We start from the raw sequence: 23,606 nt of genomic DNA, 5'->3' as shown, positions 1-23,606 counted from the left end.
CCAGATGTCGCAATAACAGGAAGTGATGCGGTAGCGAAGGGGCCAGATGTTGTTGTGAGAGGAAGAGATGTAGTTGTGACAGTGTCCGATATGGTAGTGAAGGGGCCAGATGTGGTAGAAGTTGAGCCAGATGTCGCAATAACAGGAAGTGATGCGGTAGTGAAGGGGCCAGATGTTGTTGTGAGAGGAAGAGATGTAGTTGTGACAGTGTCCGATATGGTAGTGAATGCGTCAGATGTGCTAGATGTTGAGCCAGATGTCGCAATAACAGGAAGTGATGTGTTAGTTACGGGGGCAGATGTTGTAGTGAGAGGAAGAGCTGTAGTTTTGACTTGGTCCGATGTGGCAGTGAATGGGCCAGATGTTGTTGTGAGAGGAAGAGATGTAGTTGTGACAGTGTCCGGTATGGTAGTGAAGGGGCCAGATTTGGTAGAAGTTGGTCCAGATGCTGTCGTCAGAGGAAGAGATGTGTTAGTGAAGGGGCCAGATGTGGTTGAATTTGGGCCAGATGTTGTAGTAGGAGGAAGAGATATAGTTGTGACTGGGGCCGATGTGCTAGTGAAGGTGCCAGATGTGGTTGTGAGAGGAAGAGATGTAGTTGTGGCAGGGGTCGATGTGGTAGTGAGGCGGCCAGATTTGGTAGAAGTCGGTCCAGATGTTGTAGTGAGAGGAAGAGACGTGGTAGTGAAGGGGCCAGATGTTGTAGTAGGAGGAAGAGATGTACTTGTGACCGGGTCTGATGTGGTAGTGAAGGGGCCAGATGTTGTTGTGAGAGGAAGAGATGTTGTTGTGACAGTGTGCGATGTGGTAGTGAAGGCATCAGATGTGCTAGATGTTGAGCCAGATGTCGTAGTCACAGGAAGAGATGTGTCAGTTAAGGGGGCAGATGTTGTAGTGAGAGGAAGAGTTGTAGTTGTGACCAGGTTCGATGTGGTAGTGAAGTGGCCAGATTTGGTAGAAGTTGTTCCAGATGTGGTAGTGACGGGCTCCGATGTGGTAGTGAAGTGGCCAGTTGTTGTGGAAATAGGAAGCAACGTAGTTGTTACAGGGTTTGATGTGTTATTGATGCTGACAGATGTGGTAGTAAGAGGAAGATATGTAGTCGTGACAGGGTCCGATGTAGTAGTGAAGGGGCCAGATGTGGTAGAAGTTGTTCCAGATGTTGTCGTGAGAGGAAGAGATGTGTTAGTGAAGGTGCCAGATGTTGTAGTAAGAGGAAACGATGTAGTTACTTGGTCTGATGTGGTAGTGAAGGTGTCAAATATGCTAGGTGTTGAGCCAGATGTCGCAGTAACAGAAAGAGATGTGTTAGTTAAGGGGGCAGATGTTGTAGTGAGAGGAAGGGATGTAGTTGTGACTGGGTCTGATGTGGTAGTGAAGGGGTCAGATGTTGTTGTGAGAGGAAGAGATGTAGTTGTGACAGTGTCCGATATGGTAGTGAATGCGTCAGATGTGCTAGATGTTGAGCCAGATGTCGCAATAACAGTAAGTGATGTGTTAGTTACGGGGGCAGATGTCGTAGTGAGAGGAAGAGCTGTAGTTTTGACTCGGTCCGATGTGGCAGTGAATGGGCCCGATTTTGTTGTGAGAGGAAGAGATGTAGTTGTGACAGTGTCCGATATGGTAGTGAAGGGGCCAGATGTGGTAGAAGTTGAGCCAGATGTCGCAATAACAGCAAGTGATGCGGTAGTGAAGGGGCCAGATGTTGTTGTGAGAGGAAGAGATGTAGTTGTGACAGTGTCCGATATGGTAGTGAATGCGTCAGATGTGCTAGATGTTGAGCCAGATGTCGCAATAACAGGAAGTGATGTGTTAGTTACGGGGGCAGATGTTGTAGTGAGAGGAAGAGCTGTAGTTTTGACTTGGTCCGATGTGGCAGTGAATGGGCCAGATGTTGTTGTGAGAGGAAGAGATGTAGTTGTGACAGTGTCCGGTATGGTAGTGAAGGGGCCAGATTTGGTAGAAGTTGGTCCAGATGTTGTCGTCAGAGGAAGAGATGTGTTAGTGAAGGGGCCAGATGTGGTTGAAGTTGGGCCAGATGTTGTAGTAGGAGGAAGAGATGTAGTTGTGACTGGGGCCGATGTGGTAGTGAAGGTGCCAGATGTGGTTGTGAGAGGAAGAGATGTAGTTGTGGCAGGGGTCGATGTGGTAGTGAGGCGGCCAGATTTGGTAGAAGTCGGTCCAGATGTTGTAGTGAGAGGAAGAGATGTGGTAGTGAAGGGGCCAGATGTTGTAGTAGGAGGAAGAGATGTACTTGTGACCGGGTCTGATGTGGTAGTGAAGGGGCCAGATGTTGTTGTGAGAGGAAGAGATGTTGTTGTGACAGTGTGCGATGTAGTAGTGAAGGCATCAGATGTGCTAGATGTTGAGCCAGATGTCGTAGTAACAGGAAGAGATGTGTCAGTTAAGGGGGCAGATGTTGTAGTGAGAGGAAGAGTTGTAGTTGTGACCAGGTTCGATGTGGTAGTGAAGTGGCCAGATTTGGAAGAAGTTGTTCCAGATGTGGTAGTGACGGGCTCCGATGTGGTAGTGAAGTGGCCAGTTGTTGTGGAAATAGGAAGCAACGTAGTTGTTACAGGGTTCGATGTGTTATTGAAGCTGACAGATGTGGTAGTAAGAGGAAGAGATGTAGTCGTGACAGGGTCCGATGTGGTAGTGAAGGGGCCAGATGTGGTAGAAGTTGTTCCAGATTTGTTAGTGACGGGCTCCGATGTGGTAGTGAAGGGGCCAGTTGTTGTAGAAATAGGAAGCAATGTAGTTGTTACAGGGTTCGATGTGGTAGTGAAGCTGACAGATGTGGTAGTAAGAGGAAGAGATGTAGTCGTGACAGGGTCCGATGTGGTAGTGAAGGGGCCAGATTTGGTAGAAGTTGGTCCAGATGTTGTCGTGAGATGAAGAGATGTGTTAGTGAAGGTGCCAGATGTTGTAGTAAGAGGAAACGATGTAGTTACTTGGTCTGATGTGGTAGTGAAGGTGTCAAATATGCTAGGTGTTGAGCCAGATGTCGCAGTAACAGAAAGAGATGTGTTTGTTAAGGGGGCAGATGTTGTAGTGAGAGGAAGGGATGTAGTTGTGACCGGGTCTGATGCGGTAGTGAAGGGGCCAGATGTTGTTGTGAGAGGAAGAGATGTATTTGTGACAGTGTCAGATATGGTAGTGAATTCGTCAGATGTGCTAGATGTTGAGCCAGATGTCGCAATAACAGGAAGTGATGCGGTAGCGAAGGGGCCAGATGTTGTTCTGAGAGGAAGAGATGTAGTTGTGACAGTGTCCGATATGGTAGTGAAGGGGCCAGATGTGGTAGAAGTTGAGCCAGATGTCGCAATAACAGGAAGTGATGCGGTAGTGAAGGGGCCAGATGTTGTTGTGAGAGGAAGAGATGTAGTTGTGACAGTGTCCGATATGGTAGTGAATGCGTCAGATGTGCTAGATGTTGAGCCAGATGTCGCAATAACAGGAAGTGATGTGTTAGTTACGGGGGCAGATGTTGTAGTGAGAGGAAGAGCTGTAGTTTTGACTTGGTCCGATGTGGCAGTGAATGGGCCAGATGTTGTTGTGAGAGGAAGAGATGTAGTTGTGACAGTGTCCGGTATGGTAGTGAAGGGGCCAGATTTGGTAGAAGTTGGTCCAGATGCTGTCGTCAGAGGAAGAGATGTGTTAGTGAAGGGGCCAGATGTGGTTGAAGTTGGGCCAGATGTTGTAGTAGGAGGAAGAGATGTAGTTGTGACTGGGGCCGATGTGGTAGTGAAGGTGCCAGATGTGGTTGTGTGAGGAAGAGATGTAGTTGTGGCAGGGGTCGATGTGGTAGTGAGGCAGCCAGATTTGGTAGAAGTCGGTCCAGATGTTGTAGTGAGAGGAAGAGACGTGGTAGTGAAGGGGCCAGATGTTGTAGTAGGATTAAGAGATGTACTTGTGACCGGGTCTGATGTGGTAGTGAAGGGGCCAGATGTTGTTGTGAGAGGAAGAGATGTTGTTGTGACAGTGTGCGATGTGGTAGTGAAGGCATCAGATGTGCTAAATGTTGAGCCAGATGTCGTAGTAACAGGAAGAGATGTGTCAGTTAAGGGGGCAGATGTTGTAGTGAGAGGAAGAGTTGTAGTTGTGACCAGGTTCGATGTGGTAGTGAAGTGGCCAGATTTGGTAGAAGTTGTTCCAGATGTGGTAGTGACGGGCTCCGATGTGGTAGTGAAGTGGCCAGTTGTTGTGGAAATAGGAAGCAACGTAGTTGTTACAGGGTTTGATGTGTTATTGATGCTGACAGATGTGGTAGTAAGAGGAAGATATGTAGTCGTGACAGGGTCCGATGTAGTAGTGAAGGGGCCAGATGTGGTAGAAGTTGGTCCAGATGTTGTCGTGAGAAGAAGAGATGTGTTAGTGAAGGTGCCAGATGTTGTAGTAAGAGGAAACGATGTAGTTACTTGGTCTGATGTGGTAGTGAAGGTGTCAAATATGCTAGGTGTTGAGCCAGATGTCGCAGTAACAGAAAGAGATGTGTTAGTTAAGGGGGCAGATGTTGTAGTGAGAGGAAGGGATGTAGTTGTGACTGGGTCTGATGTGGTAGTGAAGGGGTCAGATGTTGTTGTGAGAGGAAGAGATGTAGTTGTGACAGTGTCCGATATGGTAGTGAATGCGTCAGATGTGCTAGATGTTGAGCCAGATGTCGCAATAACAGTAAGTGATGTGTTAGTTACGGGGGCAGATGTCGTAGTGAGAGGAAGAGCTGTAGTTTTGACTCGGTCCGATGTGGCAGTGAATGGGCCAGATTTTGTTGTGAGAGGAAGAGATGTAGTTGTGACAGTGTCCGATATGGTAGTGAAGGGGCCAGATGTGGTAGAAGTTGAGCCAGATGTCGCAATAACAGCAAGTGATGCGGTAGTGAAGGGGCCAGATGTTGTTGTGAGAGGAAGAGATGTAGTTGTGACAGTGTCCGATATGGTAGTGAATGCGTCAGATGTGCTAGATGTTGAGCCAGATGTCGCAATAACAGGAAGTGATGTGTTAGTTACGGGGGCAGATGTTGTAGTGAGAGGAAGAGCTGTAGTTTTGACTTGGTCCGATGTGGCAGTGAATGGGCCAGATGTTGTTGTGAGAGGAAGAGATGTAGTTGTGACAGTGTCCGGTATGGTAGTGAAGGGGCCAGATTTGGTAGAAGTTGGTCCAGATGTTGTCGTCAGAGGAAGAGATGTGTTAGTGAAGGGGCCAGATGTGGTTGAAGTTGGGCCAGATGTTATAGTAGGAGGAAGAGATGTAGTTGTGACTGGGGCCGATGTGGTAGTGAAGGTGCCAGATGTGGTTGTGAGAGGAAGAGATGTAGTTGTGGCAGGGGTCGATGTGGTAGTGAGGCGGCCAGATTTGGTAGAAGTCGGTCCAGATGTTGTAGTGAGAGGAAGAGACGTGGTAGTGAAGGGGCCAGATGTTGTAGTAGGAGGAAGAGATGTACTTGTGACCGGGTCTGATGTGGTAGTGAAGGGGCCAGATGTTGTTGTGAGAGGAAGAGAAGTTGTTGTGACAGTGTGCGATGTGGTAGTGAAGGCATCAGATGTGCTAGATGTTGAGCCAGATGTCGTAGTAACAGGAAGAGATGTGTCAGTTAAGGGGGCAGATGTTGTAGTGAGAGGAAGAGTTGTAGTTGTGACCAGGTTCGATGTGGTAGTGAAGTGGCCAGATTTGGAAGAAGTTGTTCCAGATGTGGTAGTGACGGGCTCCGATGTGGTAGTGAAGTGGCCAGTTGTTGTGGAAATAGGAAGCAACGTAGTTGTTACAGGGTTCGATGTGTTATTGAAGCTGACAGATGTGGTAGTAAGAGGAAGAGATGTAGTTGTGACAGGGTCCGATGTGGTAGTGAAGGGGCCAGATGTGGTAGAAGTTGTTCCAGATTTGTTAGTGACGTGCTCCGATGTGGTAGTGAAGGGGCCAGTTGTTGTAGAAATAGGAAGCAATGTAGTTGTTACAGGGTTCGATGTGGTAGTGAAGCTGACAGATGTGGTAGTAAGAGGAAGAGATGTAGTCGTGACAGGGTCCGATGTGGTAGTGAAGGGGCCAGATTTGGTAGAAGTTGGTCCAGATGTTGTCGTGAGATGAAGAGATGTGTTAGTGAAGGTGCCAGATGTTGTAGTAAGAGGAAACGATGTAGTTACTTGGTCTGATGTTGTAGTGAAGGTGTCAAATATGCTAGCTGTTGAGCCAGATGTCGCAGTAACAGAAAGAGATGTGTTAGTTAAGGCGGCAGATGTTGTAGTGAGAGGAAGGGATGTAGTTGTGACCGGGTCTGATGCGGTAGTGAAGGGGCCAGATGTTGTTGTGAGAGGAAGAGATGTAGTTGTGACAGTGTCAGATATGGTAGTGAATTCGTCAGATGTGCTAGATGTTGAGCCAGATGTCGCAATAACAGGAAGTGATGCGGTAGCGAAGGGGCCAGATGTTGTTGTGAGAGGAAGAGATGTAGTTGTGACAGTGTCCGATATGGTAGTGAAGGGGCCAGATGTGGTAGAAGTTGAGCCAGATGTCGCAATAACAGGAAGTGATGCGGTAGTGAAGGGGCCAGATGTTGTTGTGAGAGGAAGAGATGTAGTTGTGACAGTGTCCGATATGGTAGTGAATGCGTCAGATGTGCTAGATGTTGAGCCAGATGTCGCAATAACAGGAAGTGATGTGTTAGTTACGGGGGCAGATGTTGTAGTGAGAGGAAGAGCTGTAGTTTTGACTTGGTCCGATGTGGCAGTGAATGGGCCAGATGTTGTTGTGAGAGGAAGAGATGTAGTTGTGACAGTGTCCGGTATGGTAGTGAAGGGGCCAGATTTGGTAGAAGTTGGTCCAGATGCTGTCGTCAGAGGAAGAGATGTGTTAGTGAAGGGGCCAGATGTGGTTGAAGTTGGGCCAGATGTTGTAGTAGGAGGAAGAGATGTAGTTGTGACTGGGGCCGATGTGGTAGTGAAGGTGCCAGATGTGGTTGTGAGAGGAAGAGATGTAGTTGTGGCAGGGGTCGATGTGGTAGTGAGGCAGCCAGATTTGGTAGAAGTCGGTCCAGATGTTGTAGTGAGAGGAAGAGACGTGGTAGTGAAGGGGCCAGATGTTGTAGTAGGATTAAGAGATGTACTTGTGACCGGGTCTGATGTGGTAGTGAAGGGGTCAGATGTTGTTGTGAGAGGAAGAGATGTTGTTGTGACAGTGTGCGATGTGGTAGTGAAGGCATCAGATGTGCTAGATGTTGAGCCAGATGTCGTAGTAACAGGAAGAGATGTGTCAGTTAAGGGGGCAGATGTTGTAGTGAGAGGAAAAGTTGTAGTTGTGACCAGGTTCGATGTGGTAGTGAAGTGGCCAGATTTGGTAGAAGTTGTTCCAGATGTGGTAGTGACGGGCTCCGATGTGGTAGTGAAGTGGCCAGTTGTTGTGGAAATAGGAAGCAACGTAGTTGTTACAGGGTTTGATGTGTTATTGATGCTGACAGATGTGGTAGTAAGAGGAAGATATGTAGTCGTGACAGGGTCCGATGTAGTAGTGAAGGGGCCAGATGTGGTAGAAGTTGGTCCAGATGTTGTCGTGAGAGGAAGAGATGTGTTTGTGAAGGTGCCAGATGTTGTAGTAAGAGGAAACGATGTAGTTACTTGGTCTGATGTGGTAGTGAAGGTGTCAAATATGCTAGGTGTTGAGCCAGATGTCGCAGTAACAGAAAGAGATGTGTTAGTTAAGGGGGCAGATGTTGTAGTGAGAGGAAGGGATGTAGTTGTGACTGGGTCTGATGTGGTAGTGAAGGGTTCAGATGTTGTTGTGAGAGGAAGAGATGTAGTTGTGACAGTGTCCGATATGGTAGTGAATGCGTCAGATGTGCTAGATGTTGAGCCAGATGTCGCAATAACAGTAAGTGATGTGTTAGTTACGGGGGCAGATGTCGTAGTGAGAGGAAGAGCTGTAGTTTTGACTTGGTCCGATGTGGCAGTGAATGGGCCAGATGTTGTTGTGAGAGGAAGAGATGTAGTTGTGACAGTGTCCGATATGGTAGTGAAGGGGCCAGATGTGGTAGAAGTTGAGCCAGATGTCGCAATAACAGGAAGTGATGCGGTAGTGAAGGGGCCAGATGTTGTTGTGAGAGGAAGAGATGTAGTTGTGACAGTGTCCGATATGGTAGTGAAGGCATCAACTGTGCTAGATGTTGAGCCAGATGTCGCAATAACAGGAAGTGATGTGTTAGTTACGGGGGCAGATGTTGTAGTGAGAGGAAGAGCTGTAGTTTTGACTTGGTCCGATGAGGCAGTGAATGGGCCAGATGTTGTTGTGAGAGGAAGAGATGTAGTTGTGACAGTGTCCGATATGGTAGTGAAGGGGCCAGATGTGGCAGAAGTTGAGCCAGATGTCGCAATAACAGGAAGTGATGCGGTAGTGAAGGGGCCAGATGTTGTTGTGAGAGGAAGAGATGTAGTTGTGACAGTGTCCGATATGGTAGTGAATGCGTCAGATGTGCTAGATGTTGAGCCAGATGTCGCAATAACAGGAAGTGATGTGTTAGTTACGGGGGCAGATGTTGTAGTGAGAGGAAGAGCTGTAGTTTTGACTTGGTCCGATGTGGCAGTGAATGGGCCAGATGTTGTTGTGAGAGGAAGAGATGTAGTTGTGACAGTGTCCGGTATGGTAGTGAAGGGGCCAGATTTGGTAGAAGTTGGTCCAGATGTTGTCGTCAGAGGAAGAGATGTGTTAGTGAAGGGGCCAGATTTGGTAGAAGTTGGTCCAGATGTTGTCGTGAGAAGAAGAGATGTGTTAGTGAAGGTGCCAGATGTTGTAGTAAGAGGAAACGATGTAGTTACTTGGTCTGATGTGGTAGTGAAGGTGTCAAATATGCTAGATGTTGAGCCAGATGTCGTAATAACAGGAAGAGATGTGTTAGTTAAGGGGGCAGATGTTGTAGTGAGAGGATTAGTTGTAGTTGTGACAAGGTTCGATGTGGTAGTGAAGGTGCCAGATGTGGTAGAAGTTGTTCCAGATTTGTTAGTGAGAGGGTCCGGTGTGGTAGTGAAGTGGCCAGTTGTTGTAGAAATAGGAAGCAATATAGTTGTGACAGGGTTTGATGTGGTAGTCAAGGGGCCAGATGTGGTTGAAGTTGGGCCAGATGTTGTACTAGGAGGATGAGATGAAGTTCTGACAGGGTCCGATGTGGTAGTGAAGGTGCCAGATTCGGTAGAATTTGGTCCTGATGTTGTTGTGACAGGAAGAGATGTGGTAGTGAAGGGGCCATATGTTGTAGTAAGAGGAAGCGATGCAGTTACTTGGTCTGATGTGGTAGTTAAGGAGCCGGATGTTGTTGTGAGAGGAAGAGATGTAGTTGTGTCAGTGTCAGTTGTGGTAGATGTTGAACCCGATGTTGCAATAACAGGAAGAGATGTGTCAGTTAAGGGGGCAGATGTTGTAGTGAGAGGGAGAGATGTAGTTGTGACTTGGTCCGATGTGGCAGTGAATGGGCCAGATGTTGTAGTGAGAGGGAGAGATGTAGTTGTGACCAGGTTCGATGTGGTAGTGAAGTGGCCAGATTTGGAAGAAGTTGTTCCAGATGTGGTAGTGACGGGCTCCGATGTGGTAGTGAAGTGGCCAGTTGTTGTGGAAATAGGAAGCAACGTAGTTGTTACAGGGTTCGATGTGTTATTGATGCTGACAGATGTGGTAGTAAGAGGAAGAGATGTAGTCGTGACAGGGTCCGATGTGGTAGTGAAGGGGCCAGATGTGGTAGAAGTTGTTCCAGATTTGTTAGTGACGGGCTCCGATGTGGTAGTGAAGTGGCCAGTTGTTGTAGAAATAGGAAGCAATGTAGTTGTTACAGGGTTCGATGTGGTAGTGAAGCTGACAGATGTGGTAGTAAGAGGAAGAGATGTAGTCGTGACAGGGTCCGATGTGGTAGTGAAGGGGCCAGATTTGGTAGAAGTTGGTCCAGATGTTGTCGTGAGAGGAAGAGATGTGTTAGTGAAGGGGCCAGATGTGGTTGAAGTTGGGCCAGATGTTGTAGTAGGAGGAAGAGATGTAGTTGTGACTGGGGCCGATGTGGTAGTGAAGGGGCCAGATGTGGTAGAAGTTGTTCCAGATGTGGTAGTGACAGGCTCCGATGTGGTAGTGAAGTGGCCAGTTGTTGTAGAAATAGGAAGAGATGTAGTTGTTACAGAGTTCAATGTGTTATTGAAGCTGACAGATGTTGTAGTAAAAGGAAGAGATGTATTCGTAACAGGGTCCGATGTGGTAGTGAAGGGGCCAGATGTGGTAGAAGGTGTTCCAGATTTGTTAGTGACAGGGTCTGATGTGGTAGTGAAATGGCCAGTTGTTGTAGAAACAGGAAGAGATGTAGTTGTGACAGGGTTCGATGTGGTATTGAAGGGGCCATATATGGTAGAAGTTGTTCCAGATGTGGTAGTGACGGGCTCCGATGTGGTAGTGAAGTGGCTAGTTGTTGGAGAAATAGGAAGCAATGTAGTTGTTACAGGGTTCGATGTGGTAGTGAAGCTGACAGATGTGGTTGAAGTTGGGCCAGATGTTGTACTAGGAGGATGAGATGAAGTTCTGACAGGGTCCGATGTGGTAGTGAAGGTGCCAGATTCGGTAGAATTTGGTCCTGATCTTGTTGTGACAGGAAGAGATGTGGTAGTGAAGGGGCCATATGTTGTAGTAAGAGGAAGCAATGCAGTTACTTGGTCTGATGTGGTAGTTAAGGAGCCGGATGTTGTTGTGAGAGGAAGAGAGGTAGTTGTGTCGGTGTCAGTTGTGGTAGATGTTGAACCCGATGTTGCAATAACAGGAAGAGATGTGTCAGTTAAGGGGGCAGATGTTGTAGTGAGAGGGAGAGATGTAGTTGTGACAGTCTCCGATGTGGTAGTGAAGGCACCAGATTTGGTAGAAGTTGGTCCAGATGTAGTTGTCACAGTGTTCAATGTGGTAGTGAAGGGGCCAGATGTGGTTGAATTTGGGCCAGATGTTGTAGTAGGAGGAAGAGATGAAGTTCTGAGAGGGTCTGATTTGGTAGTGAAGGGGCCAGATTTGGTGGAAGTTGGTCCAGATGTAGTTGTGAGAGGAATAGATGTGGTATTGATGGGGCCAGATGTTGTAGTAAGAGGAAGCATTGTAGTTGTGACCGGGTTCGATGTGGTAGTGAAGGGTCCAGATTTGGTCGAAGTTGGTGCAGATGTTGTCGTGAGAGGAAGAGATGTGTTAGTGAATGGGCCAGATGTTGTAGTAAGAGGAAACGATGTAGTTACCTGGTCTGATGTGGTAGTGAAGGTGTCAGATATGCTAGCTGTTGAGCCAGATGTCGCAGTAACAGAAAGAGATGTGTTAGTTAAAGGGGCAGATGTTGTAGTGAGAGGATTAGATGTAGTTGTGACAAGGTTCGATGTGGTAGTGAAGGGGTCAGATCTGGTAGAAGTTGGTCCAGATGTTTTATTGAGAGGAAGAGATGTGGTAGTGAAATGGCCAGCTGTTGTAGAAATACGAAGCAATGTAGTTGTTACAGGGTTCGATGTGGTAGTGAAGGGGCCAGATGTGGTAGAAGGTGTTCCAGATTTGTTAGTGACAGGGTCTGATGTGGTAGTGAAATGGCCAGCTGTTGTAGAAATAGGAAGCAATGTAGTTGTGACAGGGTTCGATGTGGTAGTGAAGGGGCCAGATGTGGTAGAAGTTGTTCCAGATTTGTTAGTGACGGGCTCCGATGTGGTAGTGAAGTGGCCAGTTGCTGTAGAAATAGGAAGCAATGTAGTTGTTACAGGGTTCGATGTGGTAGTGAAGCTGACAGATGTGGTGGTAAGAGGAAGAGATGTAGTCGTGACAGGGTCCGATGTGGTAGTGAAGGTGCCAGATTTGGTAGAAGTTGGTCCAGATGTCGCAGTAACAGAAAGAGATGTGTTGGTTAAGTGGGCAGATGTTGTAGTGAGAGGAAGGGATGTAGTTGTGACCGGGTCTGATGCGGTAGTGAAGGGGCCAGATGTTGTTGTAAGAGGAAGAGATGTAGTTGTGACAGTGTCCGATATGGTAGTGAATGCGTCAGATGTGCTAGATGTTGAGCCAGATGTCGCAATAACAGGAAGTGATGTGTTAGTTACGGGGGCAGATGTTGTAGTGAGAGGAAGAGCTGTAGTTTTGACTTGGTCCGATGAGGCAGTGAATGGGCCAGATGTTGTTGTGAGAGGAAGAGATGTAGTTGTGACAGTGTCCGATATGGTAGTGAAGGGGCCAGATGTGGCAGAAGTTGAGCCAGATGTCGCAATAACAGGAAGTGATGCGGTAGTGAAGGGGCCAGATGTTGTTGTGAGAGGAAGAGATGTAGTTGTGACAGTGTCCGATATGGTAGTGAATGCGTCAGGTGTGCTAGATGTTGAGCCAGATGTCGCAATAACAGGAAGTGATGTGTTAGTTACGGGGGCAGATGTTGTAGTGAGAGGAAGAGCTGTAGTTTTGACTTGGTCCGATGTGGCAGTGAATGGGCCAGATGTTGTTGTGAGAGGAAGAGATGTAGTTGTGACAGTGTCCGGTATGGTAGTGAAGGGGCCAGATTTGGTAGAAGTTGGTCCAGATGTTGTCGTCAGAGGAAGAGATGTGTTAGTGAAGGGGCCAGATTTGGTAGAAGTTGGTCCAGATGTTGTCGTGAGAAGAAGAGATGTGTTAGTGAAGGTGCCAGATGTTGTAGTAAGAGGAAACGATGTAGTTACTTGGTCTGATGTGGTAGTGAAGGTGTCAAATATGCTAGATGTTGAGCCAGATGTCGTAATAACAGGAAGAGATGTGTTAGTTAAGGGGGCAGATGTTGTAGTGAGAGGATTAGTTGTAGTTGTGACAAGGTTCGATGTGGTAGTGAAGGTGCCAGATGTGGTAGAAGTTGTTCCAGATTTGTTAGTGAGAGGGTCCGGTGTGGTAGTGAAGTGGCCAGTTGTTGTAGAAATAGGAAGCAATATAGTTGTGACAGGGTTTGATGTGGTAGTCAAGGGGCCAGATGTGGTTGAAGTTGGGCCAGATGTTGTACTAGGAGGATGAGATGAAGTTCTGACAGGGTCCGATGTGGTAGTGAAGGTGCCAGATTCGGTAGAATTTGGTCCTGATGTTGTTGTGACAGGAAGAGATGTGGTAGTGAAGGGGCCATATGTTGTAGTAAGAGGAAGCGATGCAGTTACTTGGTCTGATGTGGTAGTTAAGGAGCCGGATGTTGTTGTGAGAGGAAGAGATGTAGTTGTGTCAGTGTCAGTTGTGGTAGATGTTGAACCCGATGTTGCAATAACAGGAAGAGATGTGTCAGTTAAGGGGGCAGATGTTGTAGTGAGAGGGAGAGATGTAGTTGTGACTTGGTCCGATGTGGCAGTGAATGGGCCAGATGTTGTAGTGAGAGGGAGAGATGTAGTTGTGACCAGGTTCGATGTGGTAGTGAAGTGGCCAGATTTGGAAGAAGTTGTTCCAGATGTGGTAGTGACGGGCTCCGATGTGGTAGTGAAGTGGCCAGTTGTTGTGGAAATAGGAAGCAACGTAGTTGTTACAGGGTTCGATGTGTTATTGATGCTGACAGATGTGGTAGTAAGAGGAAGAGATGTAGTCGTGACAGGGTCCGATGTGGTAGTGAAGGGGCCAGATGTGGTAGAAGTTGTTCCAGATTTGTTAGTGACGGGCTCCGATGTGGTAGTGAAGTGGCCAGTTGTTGTAGAAATAGGAAGCAATGTAGTTGTTACAGGGTTCGATGTGGTAGTGAAGCTGACAGATGTGGTAGTAAGAGGAAGAGATGTAGTCGTGACAGGGTCCGATGTGGTAGTGAAGGGGCCAGATTTGGTAGAAGTTGGTCCAGATGTTGTCGTGAGAGGAAGAGATGTGTTAGTGAAGGGGCCAGATGTGGTTGAAGTTGGGCCAGATGTTGTAGTAGGAGGAAGAGATGTAGTTGTGACTGGGGCCGATGTGGTAGTGAAGGGGCCAGATGTGGTAGAAGTTGTTCCAGATGTGGTAGTGACAGGCTCCGATGTGGTAGTGAAGTGGCCAGTTGTTGTAGAAATAGGAAGAGATGTAGTTGTTACAGAGTTCAATGTGTTATTGAAGCTGACAGATGTTGTAGTAAAAGGAAGAGATGTATTCGTAACAGGGTCCGATGTGGTAGTGAAGGGGCCAGATGTGGTAGAAGGTGTTCCAGATTTGTTAGTGACAGGGTCTGATGTGGTAGTGAAATGGCCAGTTGTTGTAGAAACAGGAAGAGATGTAGTTGTGACAGGGTTCGATGTGGTATTGAAGGGGCCATATATGGTAGAAGTTGTTCCAGATGTGGTAGTGACGGGCTCCGATGTGGTAGTGAAGTGGCTAGTTGTTGGAGAAATAGGAAGCAATGTAGTTGTTACAGGGTTCGATGTGGTAGTGAAGCTGACAGATGTGGTTGAAGTTGGGCCAGATGTTGTACTAGGAGGATGAGATGAAGTTCTGACAGGGTCCGATGTGGTAGTGAAGGTGCCAGATTCGGTAGAATTTGGTCCTGATCTTGTTGTGACAGGAAGAGATGTGGTAGTGAAGGGGCCATATGTTGTAGTAAGAGGAAGCAATGCAGTTACTTGGTCTGATGTGGTAGTTAAGGAGCCGGATGTTGTTGTGAGAGGAAGAGAGGTAGTTGTGTCGGTGTCAGTTGTGGTAGATGTTGAACCCGATGTTGCAATAACAGGAAGAGATGTGTCAGTTAAGGGGGCAGATGTTGTAGTGAGAGGGAGAGATGTAGTTGTGACAGTCTCCGATGTGGTAGTGAAGGCACCAGATTTGGTAGAAGTTGGTCCAGATGTAGTTGTCACAGTGTTCAATGTGGTAGTGAAGGGGCCAGATGTGGTTGAATTTGGGCCAGATGTTGTAGTAGGAGGAAGAGATGAAGTTCTGAGAGGGTCTGATTTGGTAGTGAAGGGGCCAGATTTGGTGGAAGTTGGTCCAGATGTAGTTGTGAGAGGAATAGATGTGGTATTGATGGGGCCAGATGTTGTAGTAAGAGGAAGCATTGTAGTTGTGACCGGGTTCGATGTGGTAGTGAAGGGTCCAGATTTGGTCGAAGTTGGTGCAGATGTTGTCGTGAGAGGAAGAGATGTGTTAGTGAATGGGCCAGATGTTGTAGTAAGAGGAAACGATGTAGTTACCTGGTCTGATGTGGTAGTGAAGGTGTCAGATATGCTAGCTGTTGAGCCAGATGTCGCAGTAACAGAAAGAGATGTGTTAGTTAAAGGGGCAGATGTTGTAGTGAGAGGATTAGATGTAGTTGTGACAAGGTTCGATGTGGTAGTGAAGGGGTCAGATCTGGTAGAAGTTGGTCCAGATGTTTTATTGAGAGGAAGAGATGTGGTAGTGAAATGGCCAGCTGTTGTAGAAATACGAAGCAATGTAGTTGTTACAGGGTTCGATGTGGTAGTGAAGGGGCCAGATGTGGTAGAAGGTGTTCCAGATTTGTTAGTGACAGGGTCTGATGTGGTAGTGAAATGGCCAGCTGTTGTAGAAATAGGAAGCGATGTAGTTGTGACAGGGTTCGATGTGGTAGTGAAGGGGCCAGATGTGGTAGAAGTTGTTCCAGATTTGTTAGTGACGGGCTCCGATGTGGTAGTGAAGTGGCCAGTTGCTGTAGAAATAGGAAGCAATGTAGTTGTTACAGGGTTCGATGTGGTAGTGAAGCTGACAGATGTGGTGGTAAGAGGAAGAGATGTAGTCGTGACAGGGTCCGATGTGGTAGTGAAGGTGCCAGATTTGGTAGAAGTTGGTCCAGATGTCGCAGTAACAGAAAGAGATGTGTTGGTTAAGTGGGCAGATGTTGTAGTGAGAGGAAGGGATGTAGTTGTGACCGGGTCTGATGCGGTAGTGAAGGGGCCAGATGTTGTTGTAAGAGGAAGAGATGTAGTTGTGACAGTGTCCGATATGGTAGTGAATGCGTCAGATGTGCTAGATGTTGAGCCAGATGTCGCAATAACAGGAAGTGATGTGTTAGTTACGGGGGCAGATGTTGTAGTGAGAGGAAGAGCTGTAGTTTTGACTTGGTCCGATGTGGCAGTGAGTGGGCCAGATGTTGTTGTGAGAGGAAGAGATGTAGTTGTGACAGTGTCCGATATGGTAGTGAAGGGGCCAGATGTGGTAGAAGTTGAGCCAGATTTCGCAATAACAGGAAGTGATGTGTTAGTTACGGGGGCAGATGTTGTAGTGAGAGGAAGAGCTGTAGTTTTGACTCGGTCCGATGTGGCAGTGAATGGGCCAGATGTTGTTGTGAGAGGAAGAGATGTAGTTGTGACAGTGTCCGATATGGTAGTGAAGGGGCCAGATATGGTAGAAATTGGTCCAGATGTTGTCGTGAGAGGAAGAGATGTGTTAGTGAAGGGGCCAGATGTGGTTGAAGTTGGGCCAGATGTTGTAGTAGGAGGAAGAGATGTAGTTGTGAAGGGGCCAGATGTTGTAGTAGGAGGAAGAGATGTAGTTGTGACCGGGTCTGATGTGGTAGTGAAGGGGTCAGATGTTGTCGTGAGAGGAAGAGATGTGTTAGTGAAGGTGCCAGATGTTGTAGTAAGAGGAAACGATGTAGTTACTTGGTCTGATGTGGTAGTGAAGGTGTCAAATATGCTAGGTGTTGAGCCAGATGTCGCAGTAACAGAAAGAGATGTGTTAGTTAAGGGGGCAGATGTTGTAGTGAGAGGAAGGGATGTAGTTGTGACTGGGTCTGATGTGGTAGTGAAGGGGTCAGATGTTGTTGTGAGAGGAAGAGATGTAGTTGTGACAGTGTCCGATATGGTAGTGAATGCGTCAGATGTGCTAGATGTTGAGCCAGATGTCGCAATAACAGGAGGTGATGTGTTAGTTACGGGGCCAGATGTTGTAGTGAGAGGATTAGATGTAGTTGTGACAAGGGTCGATGTGGTAGTGAAGGTGCCAGATGTGGTAGAAGTTGTTCCAGATTTGTTAGTGACAGGGTCTGGTGTGGTAGTGAAGTGGCCAGTTGTTGTAGAAATAGGAAGCAATATAGTTGTGACAGGGTTCGATGTGGTAGTCAAGGGGCCAGATGTGGTTGAAGTTGGGCCAGATGTTGTACTAGGAGGATGAGATGAAGTTCTGACAGGGTCCGATGTGGTAGTGAAGGTGCCAGATTCGGTAGAATTTGGTCCTGATGTTGTTGTGACAGGAAGAGATGTGGTAGTGAAGGGGCCATATGTTGTAGTAAGAGGAAACGATGCAGTTACTTGGTCTGATGTGGTAGTTAAGGAGCCGGATGTTGTTGTGAGAGGAAGAGATGTAGTTGTGTCAGTGTCAGTTGTGGTAGATGTTGAACCCGATGTTGCAATAACAGGAAGAGATGTGTCAGTTAAGGGGGCAGATGTTGTAGTGAGAGGAAGAGATGAAGTTCTGACAGGGTCCGATGTGGTAGTGAAGGGGCCAGATTTGGTAGAAGTTGGGCCAGATGTTGTAGTAGGAGGAAGAGATGAAGTTCTGACAGGGTCCGATGTGGTAGTGAAGGGGCCAGATGTGGTAGAAGTTGGGCCAGATGTAGTAGTGACAGGGTCCGATGTGGTAGTGAAGAGGCCAGTTGTTGTAGAAATATTAAGCGATGTATTTGTGACAGTGTCCGATGTGGTAGTGAAGTGGCCAGATGTGGTAGAAGTTGGTCCAGATGTTGTTGTAGGAGGAAGAAATGTGGTAGTGAAAAGACTAGATGTGGTAGTAAGCGGAAATGTAGTAGTGCTGTGAGGGCCAAAAGTCCTTCCAGTGGTAGAGTGAGTAGTTTTCGCAGAGCCAGAGGTGGTGCCACTGGTAGGGTGAGTAGTGCTGGGAGGGCCAGAGGTGGTGGAGGACGTGGTGCTGGGAGCCTCTGAGGTAGTGCCATTGTTGGACATTGTGGTGCTGGGAGGGCCAGAGGTGGTAAAGCGCGTGGTGGTGGGAGCCTCTGATGTAGTGCCAGTGTTGGAATGTGTGGTGCTCAGCTGGCCAGAGGTCGTGCCAGTGTTATAGTGAGTAGTGCTGGGAGCACCAGAAGTGGTGGAGAGCATGGTGCTGGGAGGGCCAGAAGTGGTTCCAGTGGTAGAGTGAGTAGTTTTGGGAGAGCCAGAGGTGGTGCCACTGCTAGGGTGAGTAGTGCTGGGAGGGCCAGAGGTGGTGGAGGACGTGGTCCTGGGAGCCTCTGAGGTAGTGTCAGTGTTGGACGGTGTGATGCTCAGCGGGCCAGAGGTGGTGCTAGTGGTATACTGAGTTGTGCTGGGAGCAACAGAAGTGGTGGAGAGCATGGTGCTGGGAGGGCCAGAGGTGATTCCAGTGCCAGAGAGAGTAGTGCTGGGAGCACCAGAAGTGGTGTCAGTGGTACAGTTAGTAGCACTGGGAGCAGTAGAGGTGGTGGAGGGCGTGGTGGTGATAGGGCCAGTGTTGGTGCCAGTGGTATAGTGAGTTGTGCTGGGTGCACCAGAAGTGGTGGATGGCATGGTGCTGGGAGGGCCAGAGGTGGTGTCAGTGGTAGAGTGAGTAGTGCTGGGCAGGCCAGAGGTGGCGGAGGGCGTGGTGCTGGGAGGGCCATTAGTGGTTGTATTTGACATGGCTGGTGGGCAGTTGCAGTTAGAGGAAAGGTCTGAGTAAAGCTGAGTTACAGTTGTATGAATAGGACATTGTGTTTCAGGAAATGCTTCAACTCCCAGAGTTCTTTGGAGTGCTTTCAAGTTCTGTGTCTCCAGATATTTTGGCCCATCAGCTGTATTGTTGCCCCAGTGTGCACTTGCCAGCCATTTTTTTTTACTGTGACTGTAGCAGCAGAATGCCGACCAGAGTACTGAAGGAATATTGATCTTTTTGTTCAGGATATTTCTGCTGCTGGGCTGTGCTCCAATCACTACAAAGCCTTCTACATTGCCATTATTGTTAATGCAATATTCATTCAACACACATTTGATGCACTTCTCCATATTATTCCAGCTTCCCTGGTTGAAGTTGTCTGTTTGTGGAACAATGTTAGTCAGGGTAAAAGTAGAGCTTTGTTCACTTTCAGTAGATCCATACGAGCTTGGAAATAAATGTCCTCTGTCAAACCCATGTGTGTTTTTATAATCATCGTTCCCGGCCTGATTTTTCAAAGTAATATTCTTTGCTACTCTCATGTTGTCATTGTTTTCAAGCTGTAAAAATAAATAGGGTACATTAGTGATCTATGCCTGGTTGCTGTAAAGTGGATCCTATTGAATTGTGTAAACACAGAAAGTTACAGAGTGTAAATACAATAAAATGACACCTTAATATAACACTTTATTTAGAAATTGTTACTTGAGTATTTACAAAGTATAAAAACTGATGTCATAATCTTGTTATGTGTGAATCTATTAGTGATGGGAAGTCCAGCCCTTTAGCAATAGGAGCAGCCGTAGCGCTTTGGCGTCAGCCAGTGAAATGCTGTAGATGGTACTGTGGCCACGTGTTGATTCATTATGATCAAGGTAGTAAATATATCTTATTTCAGGAATGCAGCAATGCAGCAATATGGTATCATAATATTTTATTTGAGCTTAAAATCATATATTACGATTGATGAGAATTACTATTACTGATACCTGTGGTTCAATCATCCAAATGCTGTTTGGTCTCTTGCCTCCCCCTCCTCTGTACTTTGCTGCAGAAAACACTGGAATCTTGTTGTGGGTGTCGTAGAGCGTCACAAACGTTCTGATGTCATTAAAGGTTTGGCAAATCAGTCTGTATCTGTTCTGGTCCAGGATCTTCCCTCCCTCCAAAATTCTCGGGATTCTTGGTGGAGTTTGCTGAAGAAAAAACTCATTACATTCTTCCACTGATGTCACCACTTTAGTTTCAGTGGGAATGATCGACAGAAGGAGGAGTACAGCAAGGGACAGAAGGTGCTCTACCTTCCTAAATATCATTTTCAAGCCCTCTGTCACCAGACAAGAGAAGAAATAAAGAATTTCATTACATTTACTCTGATTTCCCTGATTCCATGCCATACATACCAGCCAAAGGTTTGGACACATCTTTTCATTTAATGTTATTTTTTTGTTTTTACAACTTTCTACATTGTAGATACATACTGAAGACATCAGCTATACGAAGCAAGATATATTGAATTATGTAGCAAAGAAAACACTAATAAGTATCTCTAAATATGTCTTATAATTTAGACTCCTCAAAGTAGCCACCATTTGCTTTGTTGACAGTGCTGCAAACACTTGGCCTTCTCTCAATGAGCTTCATGATGTAGTCACCTGAAATGGTTTTCACTTCACAGGTGTGCCTTGTCCAGGGTCATTTGTGGAATGGATTAACAGAGATGTTCGCACGGCGCTGGCGGCACGGAGCACCGCTTTTGCCTCCACGAACACATCGGACTACAAACACGCACATTACCAACTCCGGAAGACGATCAAAGCAGCCAAACGTGAGTACAGGGACAGGGTGGAGCAACAGTTTGACAACCCTCGGAGTATGTGGCAGGGACTAAACACAATCACAGACTTTAGAGGGAAAACCAGCACACCGCAGACCACGGCCTCTCTGTGTGAGGATCTGAACGTATTCTACGCTAGATTCGACACAGCGAACACCATGAGACCGGACAGTGTGCGCACCGCGGATGACGTCAGTGCGCACACTGTGTCTGAGGAGGATGTGCGGAAGTGCTTCAGGAGGGTGAACGCACGCAAAGCTACTGGTCCGGACGGGATTCCCGGCCGCGTCCTCAAGTCATGCGCGGCTCAGCTGGCTGGAGTGTTTACACAAATCTTCAACCTTTCCCTCTCTCTGTCTGTAGTCCCAGCCTGCTTCAAAACGGCCACCATCGTCCCTGTACCCAAATCCTCCACCATCTCCTCATTGAACGACTGGCGACCTGTAGCCCTGACCCCCATCGTGAGCAAATGCTTCGAGAAGCTGGTCAGGGACTTCATCTGCTCTGCACTACCCGACTCACTGGACCCTCTACAGTTCGCATACCGCCACAACAGGTCCACTGATGATGCCATAGCCCTGACACTCCATGCTGCCCTGTCACACCTGGAGAAGAGAGACACGTATGTGAGAATGCTGTTTGTAGATTACAGCTCAGCATTCAACACCATCGTTCCCTCGAAGCTGGACAGGAAACTGCAGGATCTAGGACTGAGCAGCTCCCTCTGCAGCTGGATCCTTAACTTCCTGTCTGACAGACGCCAAGTGGTCAGGCTGGGCAGCGCCACCTCATCCCCCATCACACTGAACACTGGTACTCCACAGGGGTGTGTACTGAGCCCTCTCCTGTACTCACTCTACACCTACGACTGCACGGCCACTAGAAACTCCAACATCATTGTGAAGTTTGCGGACGACACTACAGTGGTGGGTCTTATCACCAACGGTGATGAGACGGCCTACAGGGAGGAGGTCAGCGCCCTGACCCACTGGTGTCAAGACAACCATCTCACCCTCAACGTCGCAAAGACAAAGGAGTTGATAGTGGACTTCCGGAGGTGCAGAGAAGTGCACACCCCCATCACCATCAACGGCGCTGCTGTGGAGAGAGTGAGCAGCTTCCGCTTCCTTGGTGTACATCTGGCTGAGGATCTTACGTGGTCAGTACACATAAACAAAACAGTGAAGAAGGCGCAGCAGCGCCTCTTCTTTCTCAGGAGACTGAAAAGATTTGGCATGAGCCCCCGCATCCTCAGGACCTTCTATCGCTGTGCCATTGAGAGCATCCTCACTGGATGCATCACCACCTGGTACGGCAACAGCACCGCTTACAACCGCAAAGCTCTCCAGAGAGTAGTGCGGTGTGCTGAACGGATAATTGGAGGTGAGCTTCCCTCCCTCCAAGACATCTACAGGAAGCGGTGCCTGAGGAAAGCGGAGAGGATCATCAAGGACTCCAGTCACCCCAGCCATAAACTGTTCAGACTACTTCCATCAGGAAGGAGGTTCTGCAGCATCCGGTCCCGTACCAGCAGACTGAGAGACAGCTTTTTCCACCAGGCCATCAGACTGCTGAACACGTCATAGACACCTCACCCTCACTACTGGAACTTCAACATTATGCACTCCATACTGTACATTAATGCCACTGTTTTGCACATGTCAACTACCGACCTCTGTATATTTTATATATCTTATTTTATTGTTTACTCTATTTCATTTGTAAAATATGTATATACACACTCACATACACACACACACACACACACACACACACACACATACACACGTAGAGAAACATATTTAGTATACACATCCAGTAATGCATATACTCTTATATATTGTACATATATTTATTACTTTCAGATTTAGCCATTCTTATATTTTGCTTTTTTTTACGTTATTGTATTTTTGCACAACTTTGTTGCTTGTGAAGCTCGCACACAAGAATTTCACTCACTGTACCAGTGTACCTGCACATGTGACGTGACAATAAAAGTGATTTGATTTGATTTGAATTTCTTGCCTTCTTAATGGGATTGGGACCCTCAGTTGTGTTTTGCAGAAGTCAGGTTGGTACACAGCTGACAGCCCTATTTGACAACTGTTAGAATTCATATTATGGCAACATAATATGAATTCTAACAGTCCGTTATTACTTTAAGAACTGAAGGTCAGTCAGTCCAGAAAATTGCTAAAACTTGGAATGTGTGGCCTCCTCGATCATCTGAGCTAAACCCACTCAGCATCTCTGGGAACTCCTACAAGACTGTTGGAAAACCATTTCAAGTGACTACCTCATGAAGCTCATGAAGAGAATGCCAAGAGTGTGCAAAGCAATGGGTGGGTATTTATATATATACATATACATATGTTAAAATAAAGGATGCTCACATTAAAAATGACCGAATGATATGATAATCATAGAGTTAAAGCATGCTATTTGTGTTGGAAGCCTTTCGTAATTGCAAAAACAAACATGAACGTTGTTTTGTTCTGTCATTTCTCCAAATTTATCAGCACTCAAATTCCAAATACAAAAATTAAAAAAAAAGAAATTCTTACTGTCTTTCGTCTCCTGAAAACCAGCTACATTGGTGTCCTCATAGGTCCATACAATGGTACAAACAAGACAGTCAGTAAGGCACAAGACTGTTGTCCTCAAATATAAACTGATCCCAATGAGGAAGTTTAATTTTTGCATCCAATAGACCATCAATGTGGACTTGAGCAGCACATTTCTCAATAGCCACGTTCGAACTGGCTGTAGGTTTCATTTGATCTCTTTTTATAATACAGAATGTATTTATTAAAAACCATTATGTTATTTTATTAATTAAAGTATAATTTCATATTAACCATAAATCATTGATAAGGTATCAATTCATGAAACTTCAGCTAAAAATTGTTACGGCACATTTTTAAAAATGTATTTTTTGATAAACATCAAACTATATAGAAAAGAGAGAGAGGACTGGCCTCCTAATGAGTACAGTTAGCAAAGTAAAATTTATGGGCTCCTGATTATGATGAGCTTCATGTGTCGGGAAAATATATATATATAATGCAGCTCGAGATCATAGTATATTAAGTATGGGCTTGAGCTGCAGACTTCAGAATGCACTTAAACTTTGACTGTGTGATCTGAAGGATTGAGATGATCCTTAAGCATTCAGTGTTTAACGTGATGAGCAGCATTTAAAATGAAAGGACACTATAGACAGAAATATAAAAATGAAACCTCA

The 23,606-nt window shown here is 46.7% G+C and overlaps 1 protein-coding gene across 1 annotated transcript; it reads right to left on the bottom strand.

Annotated features, from left to right (window-relative positions):
- Positions 1–3,174: 3,174 nt before the first annotated feature.
- On the bottom strand, positions 3,175–18,512 carry LOC135932652 (mucin-19-like). The gene is made up of 2 exons (XM_065470175.1): positions 3,477–18,512; positions 3,175–3,240 (listed from the first exon to the last, which is right to left on the bottom strand). The coding sequence occupies exons 1-2, from the start codon at positions 18,510–18,512 to the stop codon at positions 3,175–3,177; spliced, it is 15,102 nt and encodes a 5,033-aa protein (XP_065326247.1).
- Positions 18,513–23,606: the final 5,094 nt, after the last annotated feature.

Source organism: Pelmatolapia mariae, linkage group LG3_W, assembly GCF_036321145.2.
Source record: "Pelmatolapia mariae isolate MD_Pm_ZW linkage group LG3_W, Pm_UMD_F_2, whole genome shotgun sequence".
Lineage (NCBI taxonomy): Eukaryota > Metazoa > Chordata > Actinopteri > Cichliformes > Cichlidae > Pelmatolapia > Pelmatolapia mariae.
Note: the sequence above shows the minus strand (reverse complement) of the source record. Positions and strands in the feature narration are given on the sequence as shown.

Coding starts and splice junctions, on each gene's coding strand:
- LOC135932652 (XM_065470175.1), bottom strand. CDS start 18,512: ATGTCAAATACAACCACTAATGGCCCTCCCAGCACCACGCCCTCCGCC. Junction 3,241..3,476: donor TCACTACAACATCTGCCCCC/GTAACTAACACA, acceptor TCTTCCTCTCAG/AACAACATCTGGCCCCTTCG.